The 21,765-nt window shown below is 41.0% G+C and overlaps 1 protein-coding gene across 1 annotated transcript in view; it reads left to right on the top strand.

Moving 5' to 3' along the window:
* The window catches only part of PCDH11X (protocadherin 11 X-linked), a 416,133-nt gene that overhangs the window by 288,386 nt on the left and 105,982 nt on the right, over positions 1 to 21,765 (top strand). The window contains exon 6 of the mRNA XM_041485190.1: positions 9,589 to 9,787. Within this exon, the coding sequence (XP_041341124.1) occupies positions 9,589 to 9,787 (199 nt within the window). The remainder of the gene's footprint in view (positions 1 to 9,588; positions 9,788 to 21,765) is intronic.

The raw sequence follows: 21,765 nt of genomic DNA, 5'->3' as shown, positions 1-21,765 counted from the left end.
GCTCTGCTCAGTGCTGAGACAGGGGCTCTGGGTGTCTGGGCTGTGCAGTCAGCAGCCTGTGAGGAGGAGCTGCCCTCCAGAGATGCCCAATCCTCACTTTTAGAACTTCTCTCCTATCTCCTCTTGGTGCTTTGTGTATTTTTGCATTAGCACCTTTCTCTTGGCTGCTGCAGTTACCAAGTGAAGTTCTGCCTGGGTTTCTGGTTCCTGTGTGTGGCTGCAGCTCAAACCTTGCCCTGTTTGCCAGGGGGGCTGCCCAGGTCCCAGGTGTGGGCTTTGCAGAGCCAGGTCGTGGTGACAGAGCCCAGCCCAGCACTGACCTTGCTCAGAGCTGAGCTCTCAGTGGGGCTGCAGAGCACGAGTCCCACGTGTGGGTGTGACATGGGACGAGGGCAGCTGTCCCCTGCTCAGCTGAAACAGCAGCTCTGGGCTGGCTGTGAGCAGAAAAATCCTTCCCCAGCCTTCAGCTGGATCCTCTCCTTGTCCCTCACCCAGAACTGCATCACTCCTTCCTGCAAACTAACGTGTGCTGCATTTCCTCAGCAATTTGTGCTGCTGTGTTTTGCTCCAAGATGAGTGAGTAATCTTAACGCTGCTAAAGAATGGCTGCACTGAATATGGAAATAAGCTGGGAAGATTTAAGGAACAAGGGAAGGCTAATGGCTTTATATTTTGCTTTGCTGAGATGACACGAGTGGTGAATTGTGAAAGGCAGTTATATATTCTGATTATCTGAAAGGGCAATTGCAGAGGCATCGCTCTGGAGGAGCGAGGGATGATCTCAGTGGTACAATGCAGCACTTCAATTTGCAAAATTCTTCCCATTTGCAAATAGATATTTCAGACATCCATTTAAGAATGCATTATTAGCATGTAGTTAGACTCTAGTAACTTTGAATATTTCATGTATTCTACTGTAAATAACAGCTAAATCTTATTCATTATCACCCTGATAATATAAGCTGTGAAAATAGTGATGCAAATGGGAGATTTCTGACTTTAATCAAATAAAACACAATCCTTTTTCTTAAAACAACTTGGAGAGAAAAATAGATCTTTCAGATGTTTCAAACAAAACCAAAGTATTGTTCACTATAGCATTTATCACCCAGTATCTTTCCTATTTACAATAAGAGAAGATTGAAAGAATGCAAAGTGTACCAGTGAAAAATTCCTTTATTTCAGTATGTGGAATGACTTCTCTTGTTGAGAGCAAAACTTTTATCTTACAATTGGAAAGGGAATTTCAGGACAAAACTTTTAGTGGAAGTTTTCTTGATCTAGAGAAATTTTCCTAGACCACTGGAGTCCACTAGAGAGTGTCCTGCTGAAAAAAGTGTCCATCCTAGGATGCTGGAATTCACTTTGTGCAAATCAAATGCAGCATGAACTGCATCACTGCTCACAAATTTTGGCCTAGAGCTTTATTTTATATATGCCAGCAGGTTTTCTTGGTAACCCTTGCTTCTTCCTTACCCAGTTCACCTAAAGGTGGAGTAAGTATTGCTGAGTAAGAGAGGTGACCTTGGTGGCCAGCACACTGTAAATTTAAAATTAAAGATGAGTAATCAAGGTGGTTAAAAGATATTTTCTCAAGGCCACAAGGATAGCTGTTGCAAGGATAACTCTCTCATACACAGAGCAGAAAAGAGAATGCTTTCAATGCTCTCTAAGAAAGTCTTGAGTTTCCTCAGAGTCCATTTTGGGCAAGGGAAAACTTTTTGTCTATTCTTTCCCTTCTCCAGAAAGAGCAAGATGCTTTTATTGACAGCTGCATGAAATACATTCATTTTATCCTTGCATTTTATCTCTCATCAATTCCCATTCTAGCTAATCAAACACTTGATATCAAACATTATAGATTTCCTGCTCTATCAAATAAAATGCTGTTATAATAAAGGTGTGCTGCCATAATAAATGGAGTGAGATAGTGACATGCCAAAGAGCTGCCTTGTTGCTCATTTTAAAAGGATGCTTTTGGCTTTTTTGCTTTTAAATTTTTTTTCACCATAATAAAACGAGTTCAATTCAACTGCTACATGAATGCAAATCAAACATAAAGTTACTGCTTGTCTGTATTACATGAACTGCTTTATAGTCATCCACACTGGGAGGAAAGATTTTATTTTGAAGAGTGAAATGCAGCTGAAGTTGCACCACTACTTGAACTGGAGCAGTTAAGAACAATCCTTGCACAAATCTTATTTTGCTTCTGACTTCGGCACACTTGCAAGCAAAAAGGCCAAAATTAGGTAGAAATCCCTTTTTCTGGGAAGAACTAATAAGAGCAGCTCCATTTCCTGCCTCAAAAATGATGAAAGAACATTTCCAGGCCACTTCAAGTGAACACTTGTTCAGCTCCTGGGGTCACACACACCAGTGTTGCTTCAGAAAGATTTGACCTTTGCAGGAAAAACTGAACAGGAAAAATAGTGGCAAAGGGAAATAGGATCAGGTCCTTGAGGTTTCTTCCAGGTCTCTCCAGCCCTAATGACCTCCTCAGGGCTGCTTTTAAGGATACAAAAGGACCTCACTGGAGGTCTGTGAGTAATTCACTGTAATATTTTTCATTCCATGAGTCCATACCTTGCTCATGAAGAAACAAGAAATGTATTTATCTGAGTCACAACTGAAATGTGTAATTAGCATGATCAAATTAGAGCTGGAGTCCCATGGACGTTTATGAAAGTAGAAATTCTCCTCCATTTCAATATTAACACAAAGAATTCACAATTCTGATAAAACCCAATCAATATTCCTGCTGGAAAAGGTTCATGCTGCTGGGGCAGCAGTCAGAAGTGATGTCACATACTGCTGAAATGGTTCTGTATTATTGTTTATTATAGTATTCTTTTAACTATAAAATGGCTTTGCCTATCAGATATCAAGCATTCAAGATTATAACCTCAAGGATGATGGAAATTGAAGAATGTATTAAGGAAAAAAATCAGAATTGATATTTTTCTCTTTTTCAAACTTAGCAACAGCGCAGCCATAGTGCAACTTTCATGTGTAATTTTAATTTAATCACATGTCAAATTGAAGGCTTAGATGAATTAAACTTTAAAAAGCATGCTCTCAGCTATCATTTTGACATCTAGCATGCAATAACTGCCTTTCAAAAGCTAAATAAAATGTTTGACATGCTTTAAATGTTATTTTCAATTTTATTTGCTTTTTATTTCACTTCTTTGTTGTTATTTTAAGAAGCCCAGAAAATACAATTTAATTGCTGAGTGTTGCTGGGGAAAATCTTATGAGAGATGCTCTGGTACAACGAGGATTAGTGTCTGGAAATAAATACCCTTTGAAGTTGTTAATCAGAAATTTGTGAAGTTCCAGGTTCATAATGGGTTTGTTCAGCAATGATTTGGGGAATGGGTTTGTTCCATGACCTCAGTGTTGCGAGAGGACGATGGCAGTGTTGGCTTAGCCCCTGGTTACTTCAGTAAAAAATGGAAAATTTGCTTCTTGAAGCAAAGCGTTGGTTACAAACCCCTTTCTTTTCCCTGCCTGCATGGGAAGGGTTTCCCAGAGCTCTCTCGCAATGGCCAAGAGCTGCAATATCTGACATTTCCCTTATCAGCTGGCTGCAGTTTCAGCTGCCTGCAAGAGGAGCCTGCAGGGACCTGAACGTGTGATTCCTGAAAGGCGCCCGAGTGAGCCAGTGCCGCAGGTACAAGATAGCCCTGCAAGATTATTTCCCATCACTTGAGAGAGTTCTTTGTGTCAGGGAGTCCAGCTATAAGATCTGACAATTTGAAGTCATTTCCATTTGAGCAGGTGTAGGGGCACCATCTGTTCTGCTGGTTTTCTGTGGAGGTAGTAATTCTTTCATTGAAAATGTACAAATCTGTCTAAGATAATCACCCACGTTGACTTTCTATTTGTCTGGGCAGCCAACCCAGCTTTTATCTGCCCTTTTGAAATTAATAGGTTATGCTTCCTGCTTCTAAATAAATTAACAAAGTGGGAGGAGTTATTTAAATCAATAAAAATGACAGCCTAAAACTATTTACTTCTCTTATACTACTTTGGAACAATTAGATTTTTAATCACAGTGAGAAAAAACAAAAGTATCTATCAAATCTTCTCTTCTTTAGAAGGCATCCAGATACTGTATTTTCCCTTAGTAATTAGTGAGAGTGTAAGATACCAGTAACTAATGTTAATGAGATTAAATTAGGAGGAGTAGCAAAATATATAACAAGAATGTCAAAAGGATTCTATTGGATTTCTTTTGGAAGTTTTAAAGAGTTGAAAATGCAAAGTCTTGCCAATATTCAAAAGGGTAAATATGGTAAATTGGGAAAAGAGCAGGTCTGTAAATGGAAAATTAGGAACTGAAAGTGAAGCAGCAAATAAATTTGGGGCAGTGGCTGGAACATCTGAACTTGTTCAATGAAAAGAAGGCCTTGTTCACCAAGTTTTATCTGTGTGAGATGATAATTCAGGTTATTAGTGTTGGCAGTAGCTGGGGTGGTGCCTTTTCTTGTGAGGTAGGGAAAAACTGATTTTAATTCCCACTAGGCTTGGACTGCTGAAATCAGCTGGGTATTGACACTTTGCACAATGCCTCTTTCCTTCCCCTGAAAGATGAGCCCTTCATTTTTCTTTTTGAAAAAACTCCAACAAAACAAAAACCCCCACACCCCAAACCCAAAAACCAAACCCACTCCTATGCAAGATCACTGCAGGACCCATTAAATAAATCATAAAAGGTCACTGCTAAATTAGAAAAGGTGAATGCAACAGTGATGTGTTTTTAATGAAGTGTTTCTATTTGTGTGTGATAATGGTGAGCAATTTGGCATCTTTGTAGATATCCAAGAGAAACAGATCCCTGCTCCAAAAATGGAGAAGTTTGAGTGAAAGATTATAATGATCTGTATTATATATCTTGCCTATGAAAAAGCCATCAAAATAATGAAATAAGATCTTAAGTTTAGTGTGCCAGGCTGCAAAACTTAGGGGAAATACAGACTTATAAAAGAGTCAAGAGAAACTCTTTGAGCTGTATTTGTTGTGCTCGGCTCTACTCTGTATGGGGAAAGGAAAAATGAAAATACTGGCTTGTCTCTGTTGAGTTTCAACACAAAGACATATTTCCCACTGGGTTTATGGTTGGATCCTCTCAGGCTGTTTGTTTTAATGCTATTCTGAGAATTTTGCACTGATAGTTGCTGGGTCCTGTTTGTCTCAATGAAAGCCTGCGCAACAAAAATTGCTGTTTTGGAACAAAAGGTGATAGTTGAGGATAAAAAGATAGGAGCTGGAAATTGTGGTTTGATTAGTGATCTTTCTTTACTGCTTGTACTTGAAGGTAGTTGTTTTCTAGTTTTTTAAGGTATTTCATACCCTCCTAACATTTGAAGTAAACAAGCGACTGAGAAAATTAAAAATTTATTTGACTACTCCTTTATTTGCTGGCTGCTAATAGTGGAGAGAAATGTTGAAGTAGTCCTGTTCTTTTGTGCTGTCTCACAGCATCTCCTAAATAAGGTCTGTTTTAAATCAGAATTATCATCTAAATAATATAATTAATTCAGCATAAATTAAAAAGTAATGTTTTTTCTTTATGATCTCCTTTTAAATGGATATTAATTTGCTTCAATGAATGAAGATAATAAGGTTAATAGTTTAATGTTCCTCAGTTGATATCTGCTGCTTTTTCTATTACCTTTTTTTTCCTTTTTGATTATAAATTGGCTAACCCCTGGTGTATAATACCAGAAATCATCCCTTCAGTGTATCCAAAGCTATTTACTTAGACTCATCTTTTATTATTCCCACTGCCACAGTCTAATTATTGTAGTGAAAGATTGAACACAGAGTAGTTTGGGGCTTTGATCAGTCTTCATATAAATTTCAATAATGAGAGTAAAAGGTTTGCGGTTTTCTGAGATAATTTGATCCCTCCAGACACACTCAGCTTTTACCAAAGGCAGTGAATGCCATCTGAGACCTCTGACAGCATTTGTGTCTGGTCTGTGACATCTCTGCAAGCAAAATGCTTTTCTCATGCCAATAAAGAGTAATTTAATATTTTTAAATGTGGCAGAGAAACTCTAGACCGCTGCATGGTTTTTTTCCTAAATTTTCACTTCATTGTCCCCTATCAGTTTAATTGTATGTATTACAAGTTTCTACATCAGAATCCTCTAAGAATGCATAATAGGTTTGCTTGCATTTCTCTCTTTTTGAAAAAGTATACCAACTGTCATCCAGATAAATAAAACAAACCATAATCCTTGTTACTCTATTACTATCGGTGCTGGCTCCCTTCGGAGATAAATGGAAAAGCAGCTGGAGACTGAGGATATTTTGTAATCTTATAAATTGAAATTTAAATGCCTCAAGGAGGAAATTTCCAAAATAATTGTGACAGAAGATAAGTCCCGGCTTTTGGCAAAATTTTATTAGAATTACTTGTTCCAGATCGTTGTCTGACGCCTGCATGAATTAAGGAAATGGCAGCACTGCCATGCAGAGGAATAGCTGGGGTTTTTCATCTTGATAAATCTTTCTGGAAGTGCTCTGTCATCAGTGTTATCAGGTGTGACACACTCAGGGACACAATCAAATTTAAAATCATGAGTCTTTAGCTGATGCCAGTTGATTTTAAATCATACAGGTCTGATCTTTCTGACTAATAACATCTCAATTTATGCAGGTAAATATTTACCATCTTTAATTGAATGTGAGGGTTAGTTAGAAACATTTTTAATTTTGCTTGGGGCATGGGATTCGTTTTTTCTCACTGGGCTAGGAAGTTAAAAAAACCTTGGTGACTTTTTGGTCTCCTCTACTGTCAGTAACCAGTAGTACAGAGCAACAACCATTGTGCTCCCAGTCATTTTCAAAAGTCAGTATTGGTGTCTAATGTTAAAACTTGGGCTAAAAATGTTTTAAAAATACTTAAAAGTCACTGGTAGCTTGGTGAGGAGAGGATATAACACAACACAAAGGCAGTGCAAACCTCACAAAATACAGCTTTTACAAACAGCTCATGCAATGGAGGTGGATTTTTTTTCATACTGTGAATACCAAACGCATTTCAGATGAAAGAAATAGCATTTTCCCTTTCCACATGTCATAGCTGTACATCTGTGCAAGCTGGGTGCAGTTTGGAGTGCAGGGAGTGAATGAGAAACATTGCAGGAATGATTTCACTGAATCAACTCAACAAAACTTCACTTATTTGGGCTTTGAGGAGAGGATTGATTGACACTGCTGGTGTGGATAGGGCTCTGAGAGGCACCTGGGGTGGAGTGGAATAGGACACATCAGTAATTTCTGTGTCTCCATCTGGTTTTTTTGGGCTGTGCAGAGACACTCAATGCATTTTCACCCAGCTGTGGTGGAAAAGGCAGCAGGAGGAGCAGGACCACTGTCCCTGCCAGGCCTGAGAGAGCCCTGGGGCAGCTGCAGGCAGGCAGCTCTGGAGCTCAGTGAGCACTTCTGGTGACCCCAAAAGTGCAATGTGGGCACTTGGGAGTGTTGGTTGTGACCCTTTCACCATCTGAACCTTTTCCCAGTGGGCTGCCAGGCTGTCCCAGCAGCCACAGAGGAGTTGTCCTCTCCCATTTCCATCCCATGGAATTGGGAGCCGTTCTGTGTTCAGCTCTTCCAGAGCCCAACTGCAATGTCTTGGCTTGATCTGTTCCAGTGTTTCTCAAAGATCTGCCAAATGAGGGAGAGCCTCAAATCTGCAAATTTGATAAACAGGAAAGCAGGGCTGGAAGGCAACGGATGAAGTCATCTGGAAAAAGGGAATGCAGGAACAATGAATGCAAAGTGCAACTCTTAGGCTGCAGCAATCGATGGCAATAACCAAAAAGGGAACAAGGAGGAGAAGATCAATAAAGAGGACCTGGTCATTATGATGGTTGGCAAGGACACAAATGTATTGTGCTGCCATGGCAAAGGAGCATGCAGGAGATGTGAAATGATCCTGCTCAGTGCTGCCAGGACCTTGGCTGGAGCTGGGTGCAGGGTTTTGGGCAGAGCACGGAGCCGTGAGCGAACTCCTGCACGGGGGGAGCAGCCAGAGAGAGCAGGAGCACCTGACAGCTTGAAATAATAAGGTCTGTTTATTCTGAAGCAGAATAAAGTGCCAAATGCCAGAAAGATGAGTGGGAATAAGCAGACCGTGATGGATGGGAGTGAAGAAGTGATTTATTTTGTAACAAGAAAGAGGCAGGTTCCACATTAGAAGAGAAGCTCTCCATTAGCAGTGGTGAGGCACTGAAACAGGTTTTCTGGGAAAGCCCTGAGTGTCTTACTGGTAGCTGTTAGGAAGTGCTGTCACTCTCATCTGTCAGGGACTGCACAGGTGAGGCTGGTGCTGCCGTGTTCTTGGCTGCACACGCTGCAGAGCAGCTGTCTGTGGGCATGTGTAATAATGTCACTGTGACAAAAAGAGACTTGCAAAAGTGGAGGAGCTGAAAACTCAATGTAATTAGCAAAAACTCAGTGTAATTGAATGCTTTCAACACCGCCACCCTATAGGAACCAAATATCTTGGGACCCCTGACAACATCTGCTCTGTTATAAACACTATATACATTTTTTGCATAATTGCATCAAAAGTCTGGTCTTCAATTTTGCTAATCCCAGCAGTTCTGCATCCAGAAAGTTTTGCACTGCCTTTCAAATGGGATTTTGAGTAACAACAGCCTAAGAATATTTGAAACTGTTTGTTTTTTAAGGTTTTTTGAATCTTCCTGTTTCAAGTTTCCAAAACATGGATATCAGACACATCAAAATGAGCAGGAGAGACACTTATTTTTTGTTCATATTTTGTTTTAATACTGGTAGAGATTTACATTTCAGTTATTCAGTTCCTGAATCATGTAGGATCACATAGGTAATGAAAACTCTGTCCTGTGCCTGGTTCTTTGTTTCATCTGGCTCTTTCTTCCATGTCTGGGCTGAGATGCTTTCCATCCTCAGCTCCCTGGTTCCCAGTTTCCAGCCTTTTACAGTTAGGTACAGGTCTGTGGTACAATAAAAATCAAAGGAGTTGTAATGAAATGTCTGAAGGAGACCAGGGGAATCTACTTTTCATTCATTAGCGTAACGCCTGTGCAAAATCTATGAAAATTGTTTTCAGTACAGAAGACTTGTTGTTGTTTGTTCTTTCTCTGTCTCAGAAGAATCCAACAGCATTATAAATGTGTCACATTTTTTTAGGCCCAAAAGTGTGGAACAGCTTTTAATGGCAAAGAAAATGTTTTTTGAAAACTAGAAAACTCAGCAGTGAAATAAATTGAGCCTCAAAAAGTGATTGAAATCTCCAAGTCAATATTCAAAAGGTATCCAAAGACTTGTGAAGTCTGACAGAATCTCTTTAGTTTGAGGTGCCTTTCATTTTGCATCAGGGCTTACATTTTTAAAAAACAGCAGCAAGCAGTGCTGTCAGGTGCAGCGGGTTTGAAAGCAGCTCACGAAAGCCTGAAATTGTGCACAACTCTGGGTAACGCGTCCTCGGCAGATAACCAAAATAATACATTTCCTAAATTGGCTGCATTGAGCGATTACCGATACCGTGGTGGAAACCGTTGTCATTCTGTTCCTTCCTTGTAGCCCCAGCGCCGTGTCACCTTCCACCTGCCAGATGGCTCCCAGGAAAGCTGCAGTGACAGCGGGCTCGGAGACCACGAGCCCACGAGCGGGGCCAGCGCGTCCCACCCGCTGCCCCTGGGCTTCCCCCAGGACGAGTTCTACGAGCAGGCGTCCCCCAACAGCCGCACGGAGGGAGACGGCAACTCCGACCCCGAGTCCAGTAAGTGCAGAGCTCTGCTCATCTCACCCATCCTCTCATTGCAATCAATCAATCGATCTATCAATCAGTCACAGGGCTTTTTGTTCCTCCGGGCAATTATTAAAAGTGAGGTTTTAGCGCGCGTTGGTTTTAGCGCGGCTGAAGAAGCGCTCTGCTTCTAAAAGTGGGAGGTCTGGCTGTTGGGAATAAAACTCTTGGAGCTGTTAAGGGTTTATGGATGAGCTGGTGTTTTTATGGAGCTGGTGTGCTGTGCACAGAGGAGCCTTCTGAGGAGGTTAACGCTGCTGCCCTAATGGTCATAAATACTGTGCCAAAGGAATTCACATTTTTTAACGTTTCCCTCTCCAACACTACCGTGTGCTGTGGTTTAACTCATGGGTGATGAGCAGCTCTGTGAAAGGACTGCTCTCTTCAGAAATAAGGCTTTCTTGATTTGTCCTTTGAAAGCAGCAATGGCATGTAGTAATAATCTCAGAAGAGTTTGTCATCTTCTGCCATTGCCACTGCCCTCTCGTGATGTCAAAAACAGGGAGGCAAAATCAACAGGAGCAGGAGCTGTGGGCACTGGCTCTGCTCTTTGTGCTGTGATGTGATAGCCAGTTGGAGATTCCACTGAACTTTAGTCAGCTGTTAATTGTCCAGAGGCTCCTTATCTGGATGAAATTGAACCGTGCCATTGATAAAGAGACACCTGAATGTCTCTAAGCCTCTAAGGCCTTGTTAGCGGCTTAATAAGTGATTTGAAAATACATCTGTTCTGGGCAAAACTTGGCCCAAAAGGTGGATTTCAGCTGCTGTAGTGAATCAGGAGGAATGAATTAGTGAGTGCTATGCACTTGAAAGAGCTGTAGGAGGTAGTTACATTCTGCAGTGGCAAATCCAGCACCCAGCAGAGAGCATTCCCTCCCATTCCGAGCTGGCTGTGCCACATTCAGCCTGGCTCTAGGAAATCACCTCTGCCTTTGCCTTTGCTGCCCAGGACTGGAGCCTCAGGGGCTTTTTGCACACGTGAGGTGTGCCCTCTTTTTCTTTAATTTGTAAACTATTACTTAAGTTTGACATTTGTAAGGTGATATGTTTACTGAAATAATGGCAGACAATTATGTTTTCCAAGTTGATAGACAGCTGACAGGAACCATCAGAGATTTTTGATCTTGTGTTGGAAATAATCATAATTTCCTTTTGTGTTTATGTATTTGAGGCTGGAGTATACCCTTAACAATATTCTAGGCAGTCAAACTGGGTTCTTCACAGAGTTAATCTCTAAAGGGCTACAAATATACCCACAAAGAAAGAAAATATCAAGTTATGTATATTTGCTGCTTTTGCTTTGCATACTCATGGTCCGAAGTTTCTTTCCAGCTCTTTTTTGTTGCTTGTAACTGATATTTATACTTTACTGGAGTGTGAATGATGTAGATGAAATCAGGGTCCAGGGCCCTTCCTGCAGAGAGCATGGGACAGGAGCTGGTGTAGTTCTCAGAGCAGGCACATGCATCTTCTCTTTCCATTTACAAAGAGGCTCAGGTCTGGGATTTGCCAATGCTTTTTGTCCCCAGATTTGTTTTAATTTCAGAAGAAATATGTGTCACGACTCTTGTAGAATGTGTCTCTAAAAGTAACTCAGCTCTGACATCTGAATGTCACTGACACACGTCCCTGTGAGCAGGCTAAGCAGGCATCAGATGTCTTTCCAAGTGTGAAGTTGAAGAAAGTTTAATCACCTGTCTAATTACCTGACAGTTCAGTCTTAAACTTGAAGTCACAGTTTAATTGGAGTTTATTTTATGTGAAGATTTTTCTTCCCTTCCAACTTGTATCTTATTGAAACAGTTTAATTGAAGTAGCACGATGGTTGCAGCAGGGAAAGCTTCTTTGGTGGCCCTTTTTAGTGTTCTATGCCTATATTAATGGCAGCATCTAGTGGCAGGAACAAAAAAGCAGATTTGGGCAGATGTTGTGTGCCCTCCTACATCTGAGTGAAAAAGGGGAAGAGCCACAGCATATTTGTGTCCAGTGTGCTGCTGCAAAGTGGTGCAGATGACAGCAACCCAAAATATCTGATGAGCCTGAGGTCACTTGTGCATGCAGGACACATTTAGCCAACAGTGAAACAGTAAAAATAGCTCTGAATTGATGGTTTCCTCTACAGTCTTCTGCTGGATTTTTGGTTGGTGTTTTTTCTTTATTCCAGTTTGGAGTGGCTTGATGCAGCCAAAGCATTTCTTGTCTTCCTTCACGGACTAAAATGTTGATAATGCGAAAAGAGACAGGAAAATGCAGCCAGGTAATCTGAGTTCATACAGCAGAACAAGCATGGCCTTCATTGCCTCCCAACATCTTTAATATCTGACCTGTCTTAATCTGAAACCTTGTCCGATTTGTCACCTGGTGGGGATTTAGTTCAGCTTTGCCTGCCAAGGAGAGAGATTTGGGGTGAAATGATGTCAGGAATGTTCAGAACCAGCCAAGCGCCCTATGAAAGTTGTGGCATCACTCATGGCCATATTCAAAAGAGTTTTCTTCCTCTTGCTTTTCCTGACTACAGTCCTTTATTGCTGTTTCTCTAATTCTGGAAATTGTTGCATTTTGGAAGCTTTCCATTTACAAGGAATAGCTAAACGTGTATTGCAAAACACTGTAAAAATGAGTATAACAAAATAAAATAAAGAAAGAAAACACCCTGAGAAATATTGGTGAGAGGAAGCTTTACAAATTCATATTGGCTACAGGACTGAAGCGAGGAGGGGAAAAAATAGCTGTAAGGTTATAGTGGTTAGAAAACTGTGAGAAATTTATATGTAAACCTTTAAAATTAATTGACTGTGCTAATTAAAATTAGAAATAGGCTATTTAAAATGATTTGTCTTCTCTTACTTTAGTTCCCTCCTTAGAAAAACATAAAGTTCAGTGTGGTAGATGCATCATAAGGAAGAGATGCCAATAAACTGTCACACTAGGTAAACAGTAATACAAAAAAGCATGTAGGTTTGTAGAGAACCTTATCCTTAAGTAACAGCACTCTTTTACATGATATTCAGATATTTTCTCCTCATAAGATGCTCAAATAAGGATGCCTCAATAACTCCTTATGCTAAGGGTTTTAACCAAACCATATTTTCCCCCCACCTCTTTTTCCCCTCTGTTTAAATACAAAACACACTTCAAGCATAGACAAAGACCAACAATTTCTCTGTGTGAACTTCCCTGGCAAATTCTCTCCCAGTGGTGCCCTCTCAGTGGCTGTAAGCAGTGATGTTGATCAAAGGGGTTGAAAGGTACATGTAAACCTCAGTTCTGCTGGGTTATTTAATACATGTATAAGACATTAGTGACAAATTTTCATGCTTCATCTGTTTTTATAGCCTTATCGAATCTGTTTTCTTTCCTCTAGACAATAACATTATTTTACTTTTGTTTGGAGGAAAAATAGAATATGACTAGTTCAGCCAAGAAATTGGGCAGAGCAAGAGGAATGATTGCAGCTTGGGGACAGGGAGTGTGGAGGGGAAGCCAGAAAACCTGAAAGTAATCTGCAATTAAATAATAGCAATCATTTTGTATGAAGAAAATGGAAGTATAAACAAAGGCTAGCTGAAAATTAAAGTTAATGAGGCAAATCACACTGAGATTTCAGGGTTTCAAATAGGAGGAAACTGGTGTATTAAGGAGAGGGGGTCCCCATGAAGAATATTTAACATGAATTAGTGACTAATAAGCCAAGGAAGTTGCATTGAAAATCAGCAAGTGTAGAGCTAAAGGGGAATCAGCAGACACCATAAGTTTGTGGCCATGCCAAGCTGGTGCTGCCAGAGGTGTCTGGCTGCTTATTTTTGTCTCCCAGTCACACCTTCACACTGTTGAAGAGCTGTTTGGGTGGACTGGATTGAAGAATTCCTGTGGGTTCATCCCCTTGGGAGGGGGAAATTTTGAATCCATGGATTCCCCAGTTCCTTTTTTTTCCACAAGGCAAAACTTGTGGACAGCACATGGGTAAATGAGTATCTGGGGCAAAGCTCTGCTGGCTTTTAGTGATCATCAGAGTGCAGAGAAGAATTCCTGCACTCCTAGGAAGAATTAAGTCCTAGGAAGAATTAAGACTGCAATCTGTGGTGTTTAACCACATAGGAGGGAGGTTTGCAGCAAGGAAGACATCTGCTCATGATTAAAGACAGCATATATTTCTTCCTCAAAATTAAAAGAACGCTTTCACCTTGACTTAATTTTTGATAAGGATGATGTTGATGGGCACAAAGGCAGGCTGATGAAGAGGGATGATAATGGCACTAAAAGTCAGAGCAGGTTCAGTGCATTCATGTGGAGGAGAGGAGACAATCTTCCTCCCAGGATATCAAAACTGATAGTGTTTTCCTTATTTTTCTGTAATTTTGACACACAAAGTGTCAAGAAAAAATAAAGCTCTGGTCAAGCTCCACTACTGGAAAGCATTTACAAAGAAGAAACTGAGATATCTGTGAATATAATGCAATAAATGGTGTCATGGGTTTCCCAAGAGTAGGATGAGAGTAGCTCCATTATCTCACTTCCATGATATGTATTTTTAACATGTACAGTTAATCTATACATATATTTGAGGACTAATAACTGTTATTATGGCATTAGGGTGGAGCATTAGTAATTAAGAATGAAAAGATGTAGAATAATACAAGAATGGAAAAATCTCCATAATTATCTTCATTAAGGAGTTTGGCATTAAAAAAGCAGGAACATGTCAATGAAATATTCCAGTAGCTCAAAGCCAAGCATCACTGACAATAGAGGAGGAGGTGTGCATGACACGAGAATTGGATTTTGCTAAGGATTTGAAGTAATAGCAGTGGGATGAAATCTAATAGTTGAGAGTCATTCTCATAGGAGCTGCTGTATGTAACTAGTATATAAATCACCAGCTGAAAATGACATAAAGAAAAAAACCAACTGGGTATTACAAAGATAAACTATAAATCACCAATACCTAATGTGACTGTGAAAAAATCCTGGGTTGCTCCTAGCAGAGAGAAAAAAAAGAAGAAAAGAAAAACCCCAGGGGGTTGCTGACACCATAACAGGCCTGTTATGAATAGGGTTGGCTTCCCACATTAAGGAAAGGTGAATTCTCATGAGAAACAGGCATAAAGAAATATTATTAATAACAGGGGAACGGGATGCCCATATACAGAGAACAGAATTAATATTGGCTCATTCAAACTGCAAGGTAAAGGCTGCCTGGGGCTGCTCTCACACCACAGCAGGGAGAGAAACCAAAATACAGCACAGGGCTGGTTCCAGGGAATGGGCTGGTGCTGCCTTTGAACCAGCCAAGGCTGGAAATTTGGGGGCTGCAGACAAGATCAGTGAGGAAGCAGAGAAGCAGGGCATGAGAATTCAACCTGGCTGTAAAAAGGAGCTTGAGAAATTTGTGAGAGAGAGGGCGAATTAATTCTCTGTCTGTGAGAGCAGCAAGTCCAGCGTGTCACACAAGAGGTGACTCTTGGAGGCTGGGAATGTGCAATCCAGGGCTGAACGTGTTTGCTGAGCCTCAGCTCTGCTCTGGGCTCCAGCTCCAGCCCCAGCTGGACACAGGGCTGGTCATCTCCAGGCTGGGAGACTGGCCATGCCACTGCCAGCCACGGTGTGACCAGAGCTGGCCCTGCTGTCCCCAGCCCTGCCAGCAGCTCAGGGACAGCCTGGGGAGTCCTGAAACTCTGCCTGCTGGAGAAGAAAGGGTCAGCACAGGGCTGCAGACAGGGAGCTCATTCTGCCTGGGAAAAACGCCTGCGTTTTCTGCCATGCTGACTTGTCTGATAATCAGAAACTCTGCAGCTGCTGAAATATACTCTTTAAACATCATCAATACGGAGCTCTGGCAGCTGGATTTCAGACCTCATGCTGGGGCATAAGAAAAAGTAAATCTACAAAGTCTTAAGTTCCTTGTTCCCTGTCCAAAAACTGGGCTGCAGACAGATAGAATTTTTTTTAACTATGCTTTCAGTTTTCCTCCTTCCCATCTTCTGCACTTTTTATTTCCACGGAAAAGTTGAAATGTAACAGCAATATTTTGGTTTGGTTGTTGCTGAGCTATAAACACACTTAGGCCTAGCTTGAATAAAATAGAAAGAAGCTGTCATTAGTTAAAGATAACAAATCTCAGGCTAAAATACATCCCAGTCTCCCACATCTGCCCATTGGGCCCTTCAACTCCGGCTGTACTGGGCTTTTCTAACCCCATGGCTGAACACTAATAATTAAGTCGGAAAGTGCTGAGGTAATTAATCTTTCTGAGGCAATAGAGTTTGATTGATCTTCTACCTTTAATCAAATTAGCTCGCACGTAGGTGGGAGAATGTAAGGGCTGAGCTCGGCTCTGTGCAGCGCTGACCTCGCTGGGAGCACCATGAATCACGGGCTGGGAGCCTGCAGAGCCATCTCTGGGGGTGTGGGATTTAAAACACCATGGATCTGGCAGGGATCCCCACCAGCATGGGCTCACCACTCCTGTTTTCAGGTGGGTCTCTCTTAGGGGGGCAGTTTCTGCCTGCGTGGCACGTGTTTGAGGGCACTGAGCTTCAAGCGGCGTGGATTTTCCAGATGTTTCAGCTCTTTGTTTCTAAAAAATCATTTTAGTCATAACAGTAAATTATAGTTTATAAGCTATGAGTTTTTTATTAAAATAAGTTTAGTTGCAGAGTTATTAAAATAATTTTAGAGAGTGAAGCAAGCCAACAGAAACTCCCATAAAAAAAAGCATGATGGTATTCTGGATTTGTTCCTGCCTGGAGAGTGGCTGAAAGGGCACACTGGAGAGGCCAATTTGCAATGATACAGATGAGTGGCTTTTGCAAGCAGATTTTTCACTTGTACCTGAGAGGATACAGATTGCATATTCAGAAATAATTCCATGATTTGGTAATTTGATCCCTGGGTGCCTGACTTAAGAGTTATTAAAGCAGCTGATACAAAGAGAGGAAGATGGACAAAGCACATTAAATTAAAAAATGCAAAGGCAAAAAGATTGTCCCACTTGGCCTCTCAGTCAAACACAGTGCTACAAACACAGACACTGAATTTTAAAATTTTGTACTTTCTGTGTATAAGGAGCACTCTTTATAAATTATTTTTAAAGTAAATTTTAGATATTTTATTGCTGATATCAGAATATAAAACCTTGATCTACCTTACCTTTTCTACTCTTTGAAGAAAAGGAAGATAAAAGCAAGTTTTCTGAGATGAGCCATATTAGTTCATGCAAAATCAATGGGGATTGATGAGGAAAATCAATGGGGAAAACATGCTGGATTTTCTAGACTGCATAGTGGGATGAAGTAACTCAGGCAATACTAACACATTTGTGAATGCAACTTAATGTAATCCTTGACTGAGGTTTAATAGAAGTTACCCTGCCTAAAGTGATTGGAAAGAATAGCTCCACCTTACAGCTGGGAAATCACTCACTTCTCATGGAATAATAAGGAAGACTTTAAAGCATTTGTTTTGGTGGGGGTATTTTTAATAATAAATGAGATCTGACATTTATAAACAGTGATTTAGTGGCAGATGTTCTGTGATATATATTTATGTTATCACTTAAGCTGACATGGTAATGGATAATCCTATTTGTTCTGTTTATGAAAGTTTTAAAATATATTGCTATGGCGAGCAGGCTGGTGGGGCAGAGGAGGAGAGAGAACAACTTCCTTCCCTCCAGTTTTTCAAACTCCTTTCAGCTCTTGCTGTCTCTCTACTTTGTCTCAAACTTCCTCTACTTTCTTCTTCTAAGAGCAGAAAAACACTGCAGATGATGCAATTTCTCTTTTTTTACCAAGTCAAGCTAATCAGTTGCTGCAAGAGGAGCTTTTAGTAATATCAAATATTAAGATTTTTTTAGCTTTGAGTTCCTGTTTTAAAAATGGAAATATGGGGGGAAAATTGTCTCTTTTATATAATTTAACCAATGTGAAAAACTTCATGATTATAATTTGATTTGAAGCATCATAATTTATTGCTTGATTTCTACAGTGATTAATGAAAAATATATCACAAATATATTTAAAGACTGTCTGCAGCTACCAGTCGTTCTTAGAAATTAAATGGAAAAATTGTATTTATTGAACAAAGCAGATTCCCAACTGATGGTGCATTTCAAGTCACAGCATTTGCTGACTCAAAGCTGATCAACTCAATAAATCCAGTCACTGTTGTTCTTGTTTGTGTAGAGATGTGGTCACCCTTTAATCTGATGCTTTCCTTCTAACTGGACTTTTGGTAGGGAAATGGGATTGATCCAGTCTTGAAGCATGCATTAGGAACAAGTAAAATTGTTCCAAAAAGTCATTTGTATCTATATATTCCTGAATAGGGGAGACATTTTCACCTTTACTCTTCAAACAACTTTTAGCTGTCTGGAAAAGCAGCATAGTGTTAATAAACTGCTGTTTCTGTCTTCTTTTGAGGTTGTGTGATTGGCATTGTGATCTTTTTATTTTCTGGTTGCTGTCCAAACCTGGACTTTACTGTAGCCCAGGAAGGAAGGGCCCCAACCCCTTGTGCAGGCTCCTCATCAGGGGAGCACAGGGCTGGTGTCCCTGTGCCTGCTGCTGGCCCAGCCACTGGTGCTTTTTGTGAACCTTACTGGTCACTGATGTGATGTATTCATTCTGAAAAATACAATTTATTTGTCTGGGTTGAGCTGAAGAGACCTGGGCAAAATATTTATGATTATACTTTTGGATTTATATTACACCAGAGGTTGAGATTCTCACCTTTGTGTTCAATACCCATAAATAATGTTGCTGCTTCCTAGTTAGTGGCAGGATTTTGCAGGGATTCTGCTTTATTCCTAGTGCTGTGTGATTCAGTAGTGCTCTGATTAATTCAAGTGACATTCTAATTGTTGTTAAATGCTTTCAGAGTTAGCTCTGTGTGCTGCTAAGTCAGCAGCTCCAGAAGCTCCAGTCTCATGTACCCATTTCACAATTCTCAGCCTGGCCTCGTGCTGCCTCGGCTGTTTGTACACATCCATTCCCATGTTTCAGTTGGAATTAGATGGCAAAACCCCTGGATTACAGAGAGAATTTTGCTCTGTGTTTCTGGGCTCTGAGCACGTTGAGGCTGTTACGCCGATTTTCTGCTCCCAGTGCAATTGCAGTAAAACCATCACAAGCACTTGTAGAATAGAAGTGGAGCAGATCTGTGCCACAAACATATGCTGTGCTAGCAATGCTTCTACTGCAAACAGGGCCTTGTTTTCATTTCACCTGTAAAAACCAGTTAGCTCAGGGATTTCTGGCTGCCCAAGGTCAGTTCCACTGCTGATGCTGGTGTGAGTGGGGTGGGCAGGCAGGAGCTGTGAGTGGCTGGAGCTGGCACTGCTGGGCAGCACCCTGGTGGGCCAGCACCACCCTGGGGTCACTCAGAGTCCCTCTGCTGCCACCTCAGCTGGGACAGGGAGGTTCCCATGATCAGAAGTTTCTTTAACCATCTGTATAAGGTGCCTGGAAAATGCTCCCCTGCATGCTTGAGGCCAGGAGCTCTGACCTGAGGGCTGCGTTTTGCAAATGCTTTTGTGTCCCTCGGGTTTGTGTCACCTCAGCCGTGGTGAACAGCACTGAGGCATCTCAAATAGCTTGGCTAGGATGGGATCACAGGGTGGGGCAGTGAGCTGGAGCAGGACTGCACAGCCCCCTCTGCTTTTCCTCCTCTGTGCTTTGGAATCCTTTCTGCTCCTGCCATGCCCTGCTGCCAAACAGCTCTGCTGTGATCCTTGTCCTTGCAGTGCCTACAGCTCTGCTTAAAGCCTTGGGGCATCAAATTAAAGTTCTGCCCTCATAATAATAGTAACAATAATAAAATGATAGTAGGAAGCAACAATTGATCCATCCAAAATGCTATTTCCAGGAAAAGGGCATGGCTGTATGGTCTGCTGGACTTCAGATCTGCAGCTCATTCAAAATAACCCTGTGTCTGTGAAGCTCCAGCAAGAACAATCATGCTATTTCAATAGTTGTTCTGTTATCTGACTGATGTTCCAAACCCAGTGTCCCAGAAGATGTGTCCTCTATAGGGTGAGATATTGTAAAGTCTGGCCCTTATCTAATACTTTAAAAGAAAGCAAACCTTTCTCCACCAAGAAAGGCTTTATTCATGTCACACACTAATCATACACCAAAGAACTATTTAGAGATAGAAAGACAACCTTTGCCTCTCCTCCTTAGTTGTAGTACATATAAAGAAAAACAGTGGCAATAAAAGGAAATAGGAGTAGTGAGAGAAAGCACTTTGAAAACTATAAAGGCAAAAATTATTTTTATCTCATTAGAACTGATATTAAAGCTTTTCTTTATACACATTCTCATTTTTTTTTACTGAGGGTCAAATATCACCGATTACAGATTTTGCTAGAGCTGACCTCTCATCCTTCTGTCTCCAAAATTAGCTCTTTATTTCTCTTTTTTGTGAAGATCACAAGAATTTTTCTCCATCAGCCCCCTGATTGCCCTAACCTGGGATGTATTCACAGTATTGTGAAAAAGAGTCCATCTGTAGATGAAGCAGGTCCTTTTCCTTGTGTTGCTCTGTCTGTGAGTGGAATGGCATTTGTTGTGTCTGTATGTAGGGTCATATGAGAATTAGGAGTTTAGATTATTACAGCATGATTTGCACGTCTAAAAGCATATAAACAGTTAAATAATCTGCTTGGATATTAAATTATCCAGTTTTCTCCTAAAGAATTCATAATTAAAATATGTTAATTTTTGGAAAAAGGATGAGGTGCTTCCTCCTACATTTTATTTTTTTATTTTGCATCTGCAAAGCTCCTACATTTTATTTTATTTATTTTGCATCTGTGAAGCTACAGAAAGATTTTAAAAGTTCAATACTGTGAATTACTCTGCAGCTAGACAAGGAGAATTCTTTCTTGCTTGCTTTCCTCCTCCTGAAATCACCTGATTTCTGATACAGCTGGGGCAATTTCTGTGGAAGGGGTTCATGCCTGGATCACTGTACAACTCCTGGCTCTTAATTTGTGTGGGAAAGCAGCAGATTGCCAAATCCTCATCCCAGTTTCGGAGAAGTTGCTGTCCCTGTCACCCTGGAGCTGGCAGAGCAGGAAAAGCAGCGAGGGGAGGTTGGTGGGGCAGATGACAGCAGGGCTTCAGCACCAACCCTTCACTGCTGCTAACCTGAATGAGAGACCTGGGAGGGCTGGGGCTGTGTCTCTAACAAGAGCCTGCCTCTGTCTTGGTGCAGGGGGAGGATTTGAGTCTCTGAGCTGGGGCAAGGCCACGGGGAGAGGCTTTGAGGAACATTTCTGTGCCTCAGGGTTTGTCTCCAGCCCAGCCCGGGCTCTGCAGGCACAGCTCCTCACTCACTGCCCTCCAAAGCAGGGGAGGCTTCACCTTACAGGACTGAAATTGCCAAGGAGGGCACTGCCCACATCGGGATAATCCAGTGAAATGACAGGAAAATTAAAGATTGGCAATGCAGCCACAAAGTCCAGGAGAATAAAGATATCTCCAATCATGGAAAAGAAGAAAATGCCCTGAGTTTATTCTAGTGTCTGTGTTAGGAATTACTCATGATAAGGATTACAAAACTTAAGATATAGTAATTTAGCCACTAAAGATGTCCCAAGAAAAAGCTCCCTCATAATACTTTCTTTATGCTTTTTATAATACTGAATTTTAGGATTGGTTTTCCCTTTGGAGCACAGATACAAAGGAGCTCAGTTCTGCTTTGTGCATTCGACTCTAACCTCTGCTATCAACTTTGTATCTCCCATCTAAAGAGTTCAAGAGAAATCATAATACAAGGAAGCAGATGTTTTCTCTTTTGTATAACACCTATTCTTGCTGAATGGGGATAAAAGATGGTAAATGTGGGGGGGACATTAATATGTCTTGTTAAAACGTGCTTCGCAGGCTGAAGAATCTCATATACATAATGATAATCAAATGTCAGCAAGTAAAAATAGGGATTTG

Source organism: Pyrgilauda ruficollis, unplaced genomic scaffold (genome assembly GCF_017590135.1).
Source record: "Pyrgilauda ruficollis isolate IOZ18807 unplaced genomic scaffold, ASM1759013v1 scaffold7, whole genome shotgun sequence".
NCBI lineage: Eukaryota > Metazoa > Chordata > Aves > Passeriformes > Passeridae > Pyrgilauda > Pyrgilauda ruficollis.
This window is presented reverse-complemented; position numbering and strand designations above follow the sequence as displayed.